This window comes from Bacillus rossius (genome assembly GCF_032445375.1).
Source record: "Bacillus rossius redtenbacheri isolate Brsri chromosome 9 unlocalized genomic scaffold, Brsri_v3 Brsri_v3_scf9_2, whole genome shotgun sequence".
In the NCBI taxonomy this organism is placed as follows: Eukaryota; Metazoa; Arthropoda; class Insecta; order Phasmatodea; family Bacillidae; genus Bacillus; species Bacillus rossius.
The window spans coordinates 22,304,374-22,318,557 of record NW_026962013.1 but is presented as its reverse complement, the minus strand read 5'-3'; the positions used below and the strand labels follow the sequence as shown (position 1 = coordinate 22,318,557).

Sequence of the window (14,184 nt, the reverse complement as noted above, 5' to 3'; positions counted from 1 at the left end):
TTGAAAACATTTGTGACAGTACAACAAATTCAAGAGAAGTAAAGTGTTAAATTTACAGGAATAGCGCTTAACTATTAGAAATGAAGAGAAAATTGAAAAACAAAAATCAAAATGGTGTGCAAAGCACCAGAGTCGTTAAAATGATAACTTCAACATTCGCTGCCCCCCCCCCCTCCTCCCCAACCACCCTTTTTTTTCTCCTCGGAGCTTTAGCGGAAACAATTTCTCCTCCTTTTCTCCGTTTACATAGAGTCGTGTCTGAACAGACACGTCCCCATCTAACAATAACTGTTTACCTTCGACAACCATTCATTCTCGTGTTATCTCGTTCGGAGGATGTCTAGGGAGGAAGGGGGTAAACTAAAAGAGGGAAACTATTTGGGGCGAAAATATTGACAGCGCCGTTAGACTTTTACATTTCCTTCAGCTTTCGTTTAAAGGGTGCGCTTTTATTTTTATGACCGACGTTTTATACATAACACATTATTATCAATATAAATAACATATTTTTATTTAATTTAAAATTTTATTTATTAGGATATTAAATAATCTTAAAACAGTTGCTGTTACTTTTAATCTTGTATGCATTGCACAGTCAGAACGTTAAACAAACATAAAAAATACTACTGTAACTTTACACAGGGCGACGGAAGACTACCATACTGGAAAACTACCATAATGTCAGTATTACACCTGGCCTCTTCGAAAAAGGCGGAAAAGTACCATAATGGAAAACTGCCATAGTTAAAAAGGACGAGGCGGAATTCTGCCATGTTTTCTTATACACTCCATGGAATGAGTGCAGCTGCTTTTCTCTCGAAGTAGTGTGAAGAATGTATCGCTAGGTAGCGCTGTTAACACCCTAGTTGTTTCTTAGGTTAACTTAAAAGGTTACAGATAGCGCTTCTGACGGTGACTTTCTGTAGTTCCAGTCATAAATCAACTCAACAGATCGCGCACTAATAGAAACAAATGTTTACAAAAATGGGTTATAGGCAGTGTTGTTAAAAGTACTCGGAAAAAGTAATTGGGCTCAATTACAATTACTGTGGTGATAATGTAACTAATTACAAGTAAAAATTACTTTACATAGAAGTAATCAGTAAAATTACAATTACAATTACAATTACTTTCCGCTACCATTTTAAAACTGACCTACGATTCAATTTTTTACACTTTGTTACATTAATAAACATACATAGGTACATATATGTTTTTTCAAAAAAATGATTTCATGTAATTATTAAATTTATTATCTTTAATTAAATGAATAATATTTGAGGACAAACTTGCTTGAATAACATCAAAAGACTTCATACAAGTAGTGGAATTTACTTTACAAAACAATTGCATTTTAAAGTTCTCATCAGATAGATTCCCTCTCTTGATGGCAAAAACATCTTTACCAACACTAAAAAGACGCTCAACGGGAGCACTTGACGGCAGCGATGAGTTAAATTTTTAAAATGCAGATTTTAGGATAGGGTAATGTTGGAGACACTGCAAGTCACCATGGCTCTTCATTTTTGATCATAGATGTTGTGCATACGATCGTAGCACTACAAGCGTAAAATTATAATCTTTACTAATAAAAAGTGTATGATCTTCTTGTTCTTAATTGTATTCATTATACGTTCCGAGAATACAAGTAACGGCAAGTAAATATAAAGTATCGATTACCTTAATGTATCGATTACAATTAATGTTATGTATTCCGATTACAAGTACGAATTACATTTTTTAAATGTAATTCGTTACAAGTATAAATTACTTGAAAAGTAATCGTTACAAGTAATCCGATTACTTGTAATTCGTTACTTAACAACACTGGTTATAGGAAGCAGCACTGTATACTTATAACCACGATCTGTAAAAATAAAAATATGGTAGTTTTCCATTATGGCACATTTCCTCCTGTTTTAACGGGGGTCGACGGAAGACTGCCATACTGGAAGACTGCCATACCAGATGACTACCATACTGGAAGACTGCCATACTGGAAGACTGCCGTACTGTAAGACTGTCATAATGGAAGAATGCCATAACTGGAAGACTACCATACTGAAAGACTACCTTGAGTTTTGGCCCCCATTATATATAACACTTAGTAAATATGTGTTGAAAATATTTGTGGCAGTACAACAAATTCAAGAGAAGTATGGTGTTAAATTTACAGGAATAGCGCTTAACTAATTAGTATTTTTTTTATTTTGATTGTATTCACTTTCTATTTTGTTCTGTGTTCTTGGATATTCTCGTCTACACTTCAAATTAGATTTTTTTCCTGTGTTTTTGTTATTCGTATTTGTCTTGTGCTCTTGTGTATTGGTACGGTGTCTGCTGGCCGGCGCTCGGCAGATGTACAACTCAACGGGACGGACGCGCGCGTGTGCTCGCAGGCGGACATCTTGCCCGAGGCGGCGCCCTGCTACGACTCGGAGGATGAGACGATGGGCCGGCGACGCCACCTGCTGCAGCGCAACAAGCGAGGCACGCCGCTCTACTCCAAGGAGGACATCCGCGAGCAGTACTGCATCACCAGCAAGCAGCTAGATGTGCTGGAGAAGGCGCGCGGACAGGGCGGCGGCCTCTTCGGCTGCCTCTCCGCCTACCACGTGAGTGCCTCCTCCCTCCTCCTTCCTTCCTCCCTCCTTCCTTCCTCCCTCCTTCCTTCCTCCCTCCTTCCTCCTCCTCCTTCCACCCTCCTTCCTCCCTCCTCCTTCCTCCCTCATTCCTCCCTCCTTCCTCCCTCCTCCTTCCTCCCTCCTCCTTCCTCCCTCATTCCTCCCTCATTCCTCCCTCCTTCATCCCTCCTTCCTCCCTCCTCCTTCCTCCCTCCTCCCTCCTCTTCCCTCCTCCTTCCCTCCTCCCTCCCTCCTCCCTTCCTCCTTCCTCCTTCCTCCTCCTTCCTCCCTCCTCCTTCCTCCCTCCTCCTTCCTCCCTCCTCCTTCCTCCCTCATTCCTCCCTCCTCCTTCCTCCCTCCTCCTTCCTCCCTCCTTCCTCCCTCCTTCCTCCTTCCTCCCTCATTCCTCCCTCCTCCCTCCCTCCTCCCTCCCTCCTCCCTCCCTCCTTCCTCCTTCCTCCTCCTCCCTCCTCCTTCCTCCCTCCTCCTTCCTCCCTCCTTCCTCCCTCCTTCCTCCTTCCTCCCTCCTTCCTCCCTCCTTCCTCCTTCATCCCTCCTCCCCCCCTTCTCCCCCACCTCCTTCCTCCCCCCTCCCTCCTTCCTCCCTCCTTCCTTTCTCCTCTTCTGAACGCCCACGCGGGGGTCCGGAGGTCTGAGCCTCGACTGTCGTGAATCGTCAGTCGCGACGAGACAACTGGAGAACATCATCCAGTCTCGAGCGCTCCCCAAATCTTATCGACAGTTGAACCTGGTGAGGGCAAAAAACAAATGTCCAAAATGCAAACTCCTCCAGACAACTTTGGCAAATGGATAAAGACGAGAGCCTGTCCGAATTTCCAAGTTGTTTTGTGAAGTAAACTCAGAACTCCGTTAGCAAACAGATTAGCGGACGTTATAAAAGCAGTGGAGCTGACTAGACGATTCCCCTAGTGCACAAACGTCACAACTTGACATCGGGGCAAATAGCAGGAAGTTAGAAAGACGTGTGTGTGTGTGTGTGTCAAAACATGTTAAGGGCCTCTTTCTCGGAATTCTAATACACGCAAAATTATGCCCAGTGTGACAGACAGATTTAATGATCATACGTGCGTTAACAGCCAAAGCCCTGCAGAAGGAGCACCACTCGATGCCCACATGGATCAGAAACAAAATTAAGGCTGTACTTGTAGAGTCTCGATTAACCGGGTTAATGTTGACAACGGCAACCTCGGATAATCTAAATCTCGAATAACAAGGGACAGAATAATAAAACGTGTCTCAGTTTTCAGTTAGCCCAGTGGGGTGATGTTTTTATTTTCCAACTTTTATTTGACATAGGTTCTTTGACGTCACTCCATGATTTTCCCAGTCAGAAAATGGTATCTTTGAGATTGATTTTCTTTAGGATTTCAACAACAGTTAGCTCGGATAATACGGAACTTCTTTTAACTTAGAGTGTGAGTAGAAGTCGTAGGCGACGCGGCTTTTGATGTTGTAACAGCTCACCTTGCATATCTGAAAATAACACATTGCTTTCACTGAATTTTTTCAAATTGATTATCTTCCCTCGCCACCCCCCCCCCCTTTCCCCCTTTCCCCCCTTCCCCCTTCTCCCCCCCCCCACATCCTCGCTGACCACAACTGCGCACAGCAATAAAAATCTATAACAGTTTAAAATAAAACAGAAAACTTTATGGTTTCACTATATTATTGGGTGGGTTTTTTTTTGTTTCTTTTACATTGAGCATGTGAATTGTGAGACTTTTGTGATCCTCCCCCTCCCACCTTTCCAATTGGCGTTGTAGATTTTCACGTTTAACCCAGTTTGCAGCATTGATAGTATTTTTTAAAAATTATTTAGGTTTTTACTGCACACTGGTGTACCTGCACTCGTGAGAAACGTGAGACGACAATTAGCCGCTAGGTGAAACGGATGGCTATAAAAGTTTTCGAGCTAGCGGTCGCCTCTTAACGATCGTTTCATTTTTTTTTTGTGGCCACGTCTCCCAAATTGGTTCTTCGTGACACCAATTTAGGGCTCTGAAGCTTCCTGCTTCACGAGAGAGAGAGAGAGAGAGAGAGAGAGAGAGAGAGAGTATTTATGAGGATATCGAGAGGAAAAAGCGAAAAGTTCTAGCTTTGATAACGTAATGACACTAGAGCCTCTGACTTCCAGGTATTTGGGCCGAATGTGGTTATACGTGAGATAAGTTAAATGTTAAGCCTTCCTTCATTGTAAAATGCCCAAGATCGGAACGTCGTAAAAGTTTTAAAAGCTGGTATCTTTAAATTAAGGATTATCTTTTTTTTTTAGCGAAAATACATTTTGTTACAATACGTAGCTAATCAATACTCAAAAACCTTGTCAGATAAATTTTAAAAATTTAACTTAGTTTTACTGCAAATAATTTCCAAAATCACAACACCAGTTTGTGTATTTTCACGTTTTAATTTCCATTGAAATAAAGAATGTTCGGAAATTTGCAGGGCATGAATTAAATGGGTTTGGCAAACGCATGCCAAAAGTAAGCAATATTTTTTTTAAGGAACGAATGCGCGAAAATGCAATCCTGCACAGTTACAAGGACAGACAATAGCGTAAACACCCGAGTTCCGCGCACGTCAAGGCACTGCTTCACTGGCTGAGAGGACGCGCGATCACAGCGCAGTGAACGTCCAAACGCTCAGCGGGAAGCAAGTCAGGCTAAGAGCCGGGCGCAGACGTTCAGAGTCGCAGTATTTCCAGTGGTTCTCGCGTTTTCTCCGCCACTAATATAATATTATCGTCTATATTTCCGTTCCTTTGCATTATTCACACAAACACAAGTATTTTCAGGAAATATAACTCTCATAAAAATAAACTTGAGCGTGAGTGCTGCTAGGATATTTATACTAGGCTACGTGCGGTATTTTAACTTTATTATCTATATTATGAAACAAATTTAAAATTAAATTAAATTTACAAATAAGAAACAAAACAAAGCTCTCTATTTTTATTTTTTTATCAAGAAAATAATTTGCAATAACTGCGTTTATAAAACAATTTATGATCAGTGTTAAAACCTAAAAAGTAAAGAGAGAGAGAGAAAGAAGACGATTGGCGCGACAGGGTCTACTCCCAGGGAACTGCGGGCATTGTGGTTCGGAAGGTTAGTGAGCCGTCCAGTCACAAATGTACTAAATTCTCACAATGTAAATGTACTAAGATTGTATTAGAAAATTTCATTTCGGCCTCCCCTGACCATCAATCTGGTTTCACGCCACTGGAGCGCGCGTGTGTCGTGTCGGTATACACGCACAACTTAGAAAGCCGCCTCTTAGAACAGTCACAACATAAAATTCATGAATAAATCCAAAACACTTAGAATAATAGCTTAGAAACACATAACTCGGAAAAGGCATTAACTTAGAAACACGTAACTTAGAAAAAACAACGCCAAAACATGTATCTTAGAAACTTCATAACTTACCAAGTCGTAACTTATAACTGTCACAACTTAGAAACACGTAACTTAGAAACTCACAACGCTGAAAACGTCATAGCTTAGAAAGTGGTAATTTAGAACTGTCACGATTTAGAACTGTCGTAACTTAGAAACACGTAACTTAAAAACACACAACTTATAAAGTCATAACTTTGTTCTGTCCGGGCATCGAACTAGACCCGAACAGCTCAAACATCTATGCTTTGAACACAGACGAACGAGGGACCGGAGCTAGATCCGGTGAACAGGGATTACTATGTTCTGTTTAAAGAAATGGTTGTTAGTCATTCAATTCGGGAACGTAACAATATAATAATTACTTGTTGTAGTGTACATAATATGTCTCACGTCAGAGGAAGCAAAAAACCAAAATATTAGGTAGAAAAAAGGTACCAAGTGTATAACTCACATGGATTCATTTTAAACATAACAATTAGCAAAAAGAATTCTCTTAAAATTCATGCAAGGCATGAATCCCCTTTAATACTAAGAGGGAAATAAGTATTACTGCCAAACATGTAACTAATAAATTGGCACGATACAACGCGCCGTAATTACAGTGCTAACTAGCCATTACATTACTGACTGAAAATATAGACAAGACAAAGATATAATTTACTTGCAATGTTCGCGCAGTGCTAGCGCGGATATAGTACACACACAAATTAGTACTTATAAATACAATAATTCTAGACTTGAAACTCATTCAAATCATTCCGACAAATATGTGGCCATTAAGGTATGACCAAAAAAAAATACAATTAACGACAATTTATGCCAAAATAATTCAAAAGTTCAAAACGTGACCAAAGCACACACGCGAAAGCCCAAAAGAGACGCGTCACGAAGGGAAATGTACTCAGGCAATTACAAGTCAAACGGGTCAGTAGAGACTGCGACAAGAGTTCAAACAGCCAATTATACACGATGCTATCTGGAAAACACGTGAGCAAGAATAGTAGCATTAATCAATACAAAATATAATTCAACCCGAGTAAATGGGATGACCTCAAAAACCACTAAAGGTTACGTTACGATGGCAAACATACACAATATAAGCGGCCTGCAATAGCCTGGCAAATTATTGGCAAAAGGCAGAGTTACGAACCGAAAAAGACTAACTACAACTAACACACCTGCCCGGCGCCCGAGACACCGCTCTGGTCAGCCTGGCACTTCACACCACACACTCGCAGGATCCTTAAAATTTAGCTTAATTTCGACTGTGTTAATAGCGACAGAATAAGCAAGCAAAAGAAGCACTGACATTTACGTTACGTTAAGCGAGGTGGCGGGGCTATCACACATCAAGACAACTGTTTTATTTATTTTTTCCTAACCTAACTAATAACTAAGTGTATTTGGAAGTGGTCTGGGTTAGGGAAAGACTAAGTGCGTCTCAGGCCGAAGCCTATACGCTCTAATAATGCAGGTTTTAAGCCATGCAGGAGAGGAAGCATGCATCACGTGCTAGGAGGGGGATTGGCCAGCCATGGCAACAATTGGCGCCATGACTAACTCCCCTCACTGACTATTCTAGACTAAAACTAGATAAGTTGGGTCCAGGTAAAACCTGCATAGACACAGGGAAATCCCTGGGCACTGACATGCGGGATGCAAAGATTCCATGCATTAATATCAAGCAGGTTGGTTACAGGGAACAGATGGATGGTTCCGGTAGAAGAGTTGGACAGAGCAGAAATAAACTACTAAGCAATGGGCGGGAACTTGGACATTGCTGTCCGCATTAGGTTTTGGGGCAAAACTGGTTATTTTGGGGGTGACTTTCGTTGTCGCTTCCCGCCAGGCTGCCAGCCAGCGCGACACCTGATGACAGCTCTTAAATAAACATACCCTGCACACACTGCGCAAGTCAAAAAGCAAAGAGTATAAGCAGGGGAACAGCTCACTCCAGGAAGGGAAGGAAAGTGAAGGAGGGAAAGTAGGGGAAGCAGCAGTGAGAAGGAGACGGCTGGCGCGCCACTGCAACTTGGACAAATCTGTGCTGTGTGTGAGTACGGACGGGAAGCCTTCATTTAACAGACGAGAGAGCCACACCCGAAGTTCCCCGAAGGTTGCTTAGCAAATAACTTTATTGATATGTAGCTATCCAGGGCTAGGAAACCGTTTACATGATTTCACAGCATCTTTAATGTAGCTATCCTAACCAAATCAACCGTCCACAATTTTTTTAAAGTATTTATAATGTAGCTAACCCAACCTGATAGACCATTATTTATCACGAGTTGTCCAAAATAATAAAAAAATAAAAAACCGAAGATGCACGATCGGAGGTTCCGGCTCTCTCGTCTGTGAAAAAGAAGGCTTCCCGAGTACCGCAGGGGCGCAACAACTAAATTTCCAAAAGGGGGGGGGGCAATATACCTTTTTATAAAGAACCATCGATTCCCCCTATTGAAGCGAGGGTCCGGGGGTCCTCCACCGGGAAAATTTGTATTTCAAGGTGGATGTAAAATGGTGCTATTTAAACAGTTTTACTATCTAAAAATTGATTACACAGCACTTTCTTTGCCCTAGTTTGTCCCCACTTCAAGGTTTCAGGGGTGGGGGGGGGGCAAAATACCCTTGCCACCCCCCTTGTTGTTGCGCCCCTGCGAGTGACACCCCCCCCCCCCCCCCCCCGGTGGCGTGCACGCAGGACAGCTCCTGCCGGTCGCGCAACTCGCTGCTGTCGGTGTGCGTGCGGCGCAAGGCGCCCAGCGACGAGAACCTGCACGAGCTGTGCCGCCGCCCCGCCGCCTCGTACGCGCCCATCCCGCGCTGGCCGCGCTACCTGCTGCCGCCCCAGGCCTGCGCCTACCCGCCGCAGCCGCCGCCCGACGAGCTCGAGTGCGCCTACTTCCGCCGCCGCCCCACCTCCTTCTGCAACACCGTCGACCCCAAGCGCTACACCTGGCTGCCCGAAGACGAGGAGTGCACCCGGATGGTGAGTCCTTCCGGAGCCTAGTGTGCGTCTCAGGCGCCGCTCTACACCATGCGACGTGATAAACTAGAGACCCGGAAAAATTCGCGGGTTCAATGACCTCCGGGATAGACTCAAACATCCTCTACACACTCGGGCAAATCGCCGCCTGAGTATTGGAGTGTTCTATGTCCACGTTTTAGGTTTTTTATGCTATGGACACGAAATTAATATTAGTATTCATTTGTACTATATCCACACACGTCTACACACATAAAAATGTTTGTTCTTAATTTAAGACCAATATTATTTTGTTCTATGTCATGATATTCATAGTTGTTTGAACTTTCAAATGCTTATATCTCAGTTCCGACTTCAATGGACATAGAACACTCCAATTCTCAGGCGACGAAGTGCCAACTGTTCATTGGCTGCTGACTTATGAGTCGTCTCGACTGGGTGGCCTGTGATTCGACACTTCTATGAGTGATGGGTCTCTAATTGGCCCTCGGTCCTCCGGATTAACAGTGAACCAATGACAGAAGCAGCACTAAGGTATAATTATTTGTGATTTTTTTAGCATGACGACGAAATGAACCCGCGAATTTTCCGGGTCTCTAGTGATGACGTCTTGTAAATCGATGAACGCCGGCTGCACGCACGAAAAAAAAAAAAGCATGACTCATTATTGTCACGTTCCATCCTGAGCCGAGCGTGCAAGCGAGAGCGCGGAACAAGCGATAGAGAGGCACGATCGGCTTGTGACGCATCTATCTCTCTTCCACTCACGTTATCACGTAAAATTATCGTCCGTAAACCGACTTTACAGACAAATACCCCCCACCCCTTTTTTTTTACTTGATGTTTCATTCAAACGTATTTTTTTTAAGCCATAGAAGATTATGTTCCATTATTTAATATTTAGTCTTTTTAACCATGCAGAACAAGGGGGCGTGCATCGTGTGCTTATTTGGGGGTTTATTGGCCAGTCGTGGTGGCGATTGTAGCCGTGGCTGACGCCCTTCAGGTTGCCTAGCCCAAAAGCTAACTAAAAGTGACCCAGGTAAAACCATGCATAGGCACAGGGAAAACACTGGGCCGATTCACGCGGGGATCGGATAATCGTGCATTAAAGCAAGCAAGAAAACTATTGGACAAGAGGGGAAAAAGGTCTGGGTAAGAAGAGTTGGACGGGGCAGAGAGATTCAACAACCATGCAGGGGTTGGGCGCTTGGGCCTTGCGGCCTGCCTTAGTGTTGTTGGGCGCACCTGGGTCTTCACTCGTCAGCCCAGCCCAGGTGCCCAGGCAGCCAGCTTTCCTCCCGTCACTACGGCCGAGTGCACGACCTGAGCGCAGTCGGTTCACTGTTCATTCCAGCCAGTGAGAGTTCGCGATGTATCCGACATCTGTTGGCAGTGTCTCAAAGTAACTGCATTGACTACCGAGTGATTTTCCCGTGACATTTGACCAGCAATTTTTTTCAAAACGTATAAGTAAATACGGGTTCACGTGTTTTATCGCATAATCCTCGCACTGGTATTTTAGGGTGTCAAAATTTGGAGAGAGAAAAAAAAAACTCTCGCTTAAACGTCGTATGATGTTTTTGGTCCCGCTGTTAGATTCATTCCGAACGCTTTGTGTAGGTAGTTTTTCCCGTATAAAACTATGTATTTGTGAAGTGGAAATCTAATAGTCATTCGGATATTACCGCTTACTTATTCAAGTGTAATATTTTTTTCTTTTCTTTTAAAGACGTTTTCAAATGTTATAACCTTTATCTGTTCGTCGCTGCTGTGTACCGCTAGTAAAAATGTAGCCAGCGCTAGATAGCATCATTCACATTTGGTTATGTTGAATAGCATAGAGCGCCCACATCGATATCGATAGCTCGCCGATTGCGTACAACGCGCGCGCTCTGTCATGTGCCGAGTTAACTACATTTGATAGCCCGCACTCTTTCGTGTTGTGTACTTGGGAAGCCTAAGATGTACATCAAGTTCTGTCCCTGCCCGAACATGCCCGAATATTCACCTTCGGCCAACCTCGGGTTTATTTATATGTATTTATATTTCTCTGTTTATTTGAACGTAGCTATACTAACCTAACTAACCGTCCATAGTGTTTAAAAGTGTTTTAATGTAGCTAACATAACCGACCACTTTTAAAATTTGAATTCATTTTTCCTGCACAAAAATGAAACAAATCCCCGAGGTTGGCCGAAGGTGAATATTAGGGCGTGTTCGGGCAGGGACAGAACTTGATGGACATCTTAGGCTTCTCTTGTGGACTTACGACGATAGTTATGCGTTAGTTCCGACCACGGTCGTATAGATGGGTCTGGCAACAACTTACCTTCATTCTACGTCGTCTTAGTGGGTTCGTGGTGGCCTGCAAATTAACAGCGCTAGTAGTGGTTTAACCCATTGTTAACAATGTGTTAAATGGAAGTTTCATATAAAAGTAGGAATATTTTTTTAAACTCTGTTTAGTTTTAAATTTCAGTTCCAGTTGATAATTTTAAATTTTTTTGGGAGCTTTTTCGGTGATAAATGCAATGCAATAACTTGTAACTTTGCCGCAGTTGTCAGTTGAAAGTTGGAGTGTTGAGAATGCAGATCCCAAACGAACTTTCATCTCCAATCAGAAAGCATTTTTTTTTAAATGTTAGGTGCTTATTTAAATCACAAATTTTCGTTTTCTATATCATTTAATCTTCGTTCAAGTGTCATGCTTTCAAATGTGATTTTTTTTTTAATCCAGTAATTCTTTTTAACCTAACGAGGCAAGGATCGGAATCGTGGCTCACCGATTTGGCTTAAAATGTATGAGTAGAAGCAGGTGGGTGACCCTTTCAACGTCCTAAAATATTTATTCTGAGTATGCCCCAAGAAGCGAGAAGAGGCTCTTTAAAGATTTTAAAGTGCATTTATAAAACATTGTTTTATAAATCGTCAATTAAGTGGCTTGGTGCAGGGGTTAAATACATGGCTTGGAAAACTGCGGAATGCCACTGAGTGAAATTTTTTTTTTTTCAATTTTATGCTCTCGCAATATTAAACTATAATGTACAGAATGTAATTATATTTAACCAGTTAAATTACATAATTATGTGAGTTTTTTTTAAATAAAATAAACATTTATGAATAATCTAACAAGTAATGATTTAATCTGCTTTTTATTTACTATCAGACGAAACCTTAATTTTTTCTTTCCATTTTCCAATTAAATACTAATACTTTTTTATGATAAATAACTGCAGATAAGTGGTGAGATGCTCTTGACAACTGTAGAGACTGTTACAAACTGTAGAAAAACTGGTGTAGTAATGGCCGACTACATGGGGATTTGATACAGCCGCCAGAGTCGTGTGCTCTGAATGCACAAAAGTGAATAAAGAAAAAAAAGGATCAAATGGGGGTAAAACGACAACAAAATGTTGTTAAACATTTGCTTAGCGTTTAGCAAAAGTTAAAATCACAAATCACGCACTACTGTAAATACAATACAAAAATGTTTCAAAAAACGTCCTGTTTAAATATATCAATTAACTAAATTACAGTTATTTTTACTGAATTGAATATATTAATTTTAAATATATACATTTAACCGTTTAACAATTCTGTACACTACAGAATTGATTAATATAATATTTACTTATTAACTGCTTTAGTTTGTGAACTTGCTGATATTCTTATGTACATACAATAAAAAAATCAATCTAATAAGTTCGTAGTTATCCATGTCATTCTACTCATAGGTTACAATATGAACCAAAAGAAAACACGAATAGTTGTGTGAAGCGTTGATGCCCCACATCTATTAAATCAAATCCATCAGAAAAAAGCAGTCTTTCATCTGAAACAAACTATCGCACAAATAACTTCATTCACATCTTCTGTAGCCCAGGGATTGGCCACGCCTGCATTATTACGTGGTAACTGAGTAAGGCCATTTTTCCATACCATGGCCTACGCCATGCTGGTCAGACGCCCAAAACAACTGGCTGAAGTATAGTGATTGTATTGTGGAAAAATGTTGAACGACTGTATTTTATGTACGTGACTATGTTTGACGACGGATATTTTAATTCATAACTACCTACTCGCTAACCATCATCAGATGTGGACAAGCACCGCAATGTTTTGGGAGTGACAATATGGCGGTGGCGAGGTAAAAGGGGACTCCAAAAACGTCACAGCATCCCGTCTCCAGACAATTTATAACTCCGTGCTTCAATCCTGTTTTATATTTCTGCAAGCAGAAAACACGAGCTGCTGGGTTTTCTCCCCATTCACCACGCCATTGCGTTCCAGCGTTCACACCATCCCACTTGCTTCACTCATCCATCTCTAACGACCTAGTTGCCGGTGGGACATTAAGCTGCTCTAATTTATTCATTCATTCATTCATTCATTCGCGTGGTTAATGTACGCCGGCATCAAAGGAGAAAAGTTGCCGGAATGGTAAGTTGTTCTTGCTGTTCCCGTGTTTACACATAAATAAGCAAAGATGCACATTAGACTCTACAGTTCCTTTAATGAAGTCTGATTCAGTAATTTCTGATTACTCGGCGCAAGAGTAAGGACGAATACCTTATAGAAGGGCAAACAAGCAGAATTTTTTTTTTGACTGTTCACTTTCAGAACTTACTGGTGAAAGTTAGCCAGCCAGTAAATGAGTAAAGTCTTATTTTTCTATACTACGAGGGAGGACCCAAAATTATCCGGAATCGTGATGTAGCACATCGTGTGCTTGTAGCACTAGTTTTCGCCGCTAGGGGAGCTATTTTGGGACCTCTCCTGAGTCAGTCTTCCAAGTGGCGTCAACCGAAAACGACGAATGTGGTTTCTCTGGCAGTTCTGTGTGTGTCTCTTCAGTGCACTCGTGACACGAACAAAAATTACTGGTTCTCAAGTACAACGTGCGGCTGTGAATTTTCCGCTGCGCTCTTGCCGAGTATGAAACAAAATTCCAACAGCCGAAGTTTGTTCGTGAGAATCGGTCCTTTTTTTCGTGTCATGAGTGCACTGAAGAGTCATACACACAGAGAGAGGGGGAGAGAACTGCCAGAGAAACCACGATCGTCGTTTTCTGATGACGAAAACTGGTACTGCAAGTACTTACATGTTGCGCAACATTTTGATTCAGTTTATTTTTGGATCCCCCTCGTAT

The 14,184-nt window shown here is 41.9% G+C and overlaps 1 protein-coding gene across 1 annotated transcript in view; it reads left to right on the top strand.

Moving 5' to 3' along the window:
* The first annotated feature begins 336 nt into the window (after positions 1 to 336).
* Positions 337 to 14,184, top strand: part of LOC134543281 (uncharacterized) — a 50,600-nt gene continuing 36,752 nt past the window's right edge. Inside the window, exons 1-3 of the mRNA XM_063388191.1 lie at positions 337 to 355; positions 2,359 to 2,615; positions 8,748 to 9,035. Of these exons, the coding sequence (XP_063244261.1) occupies positions 337 to 355; positions 2,359 to 2,615; positions 8,748 to 9,035 (564 nt within the window). The remainder of the gene's footprint in view (positions 356 to 2,358; positions 2,616 to 8,747; positions 9,036 to 14,184) is intronic.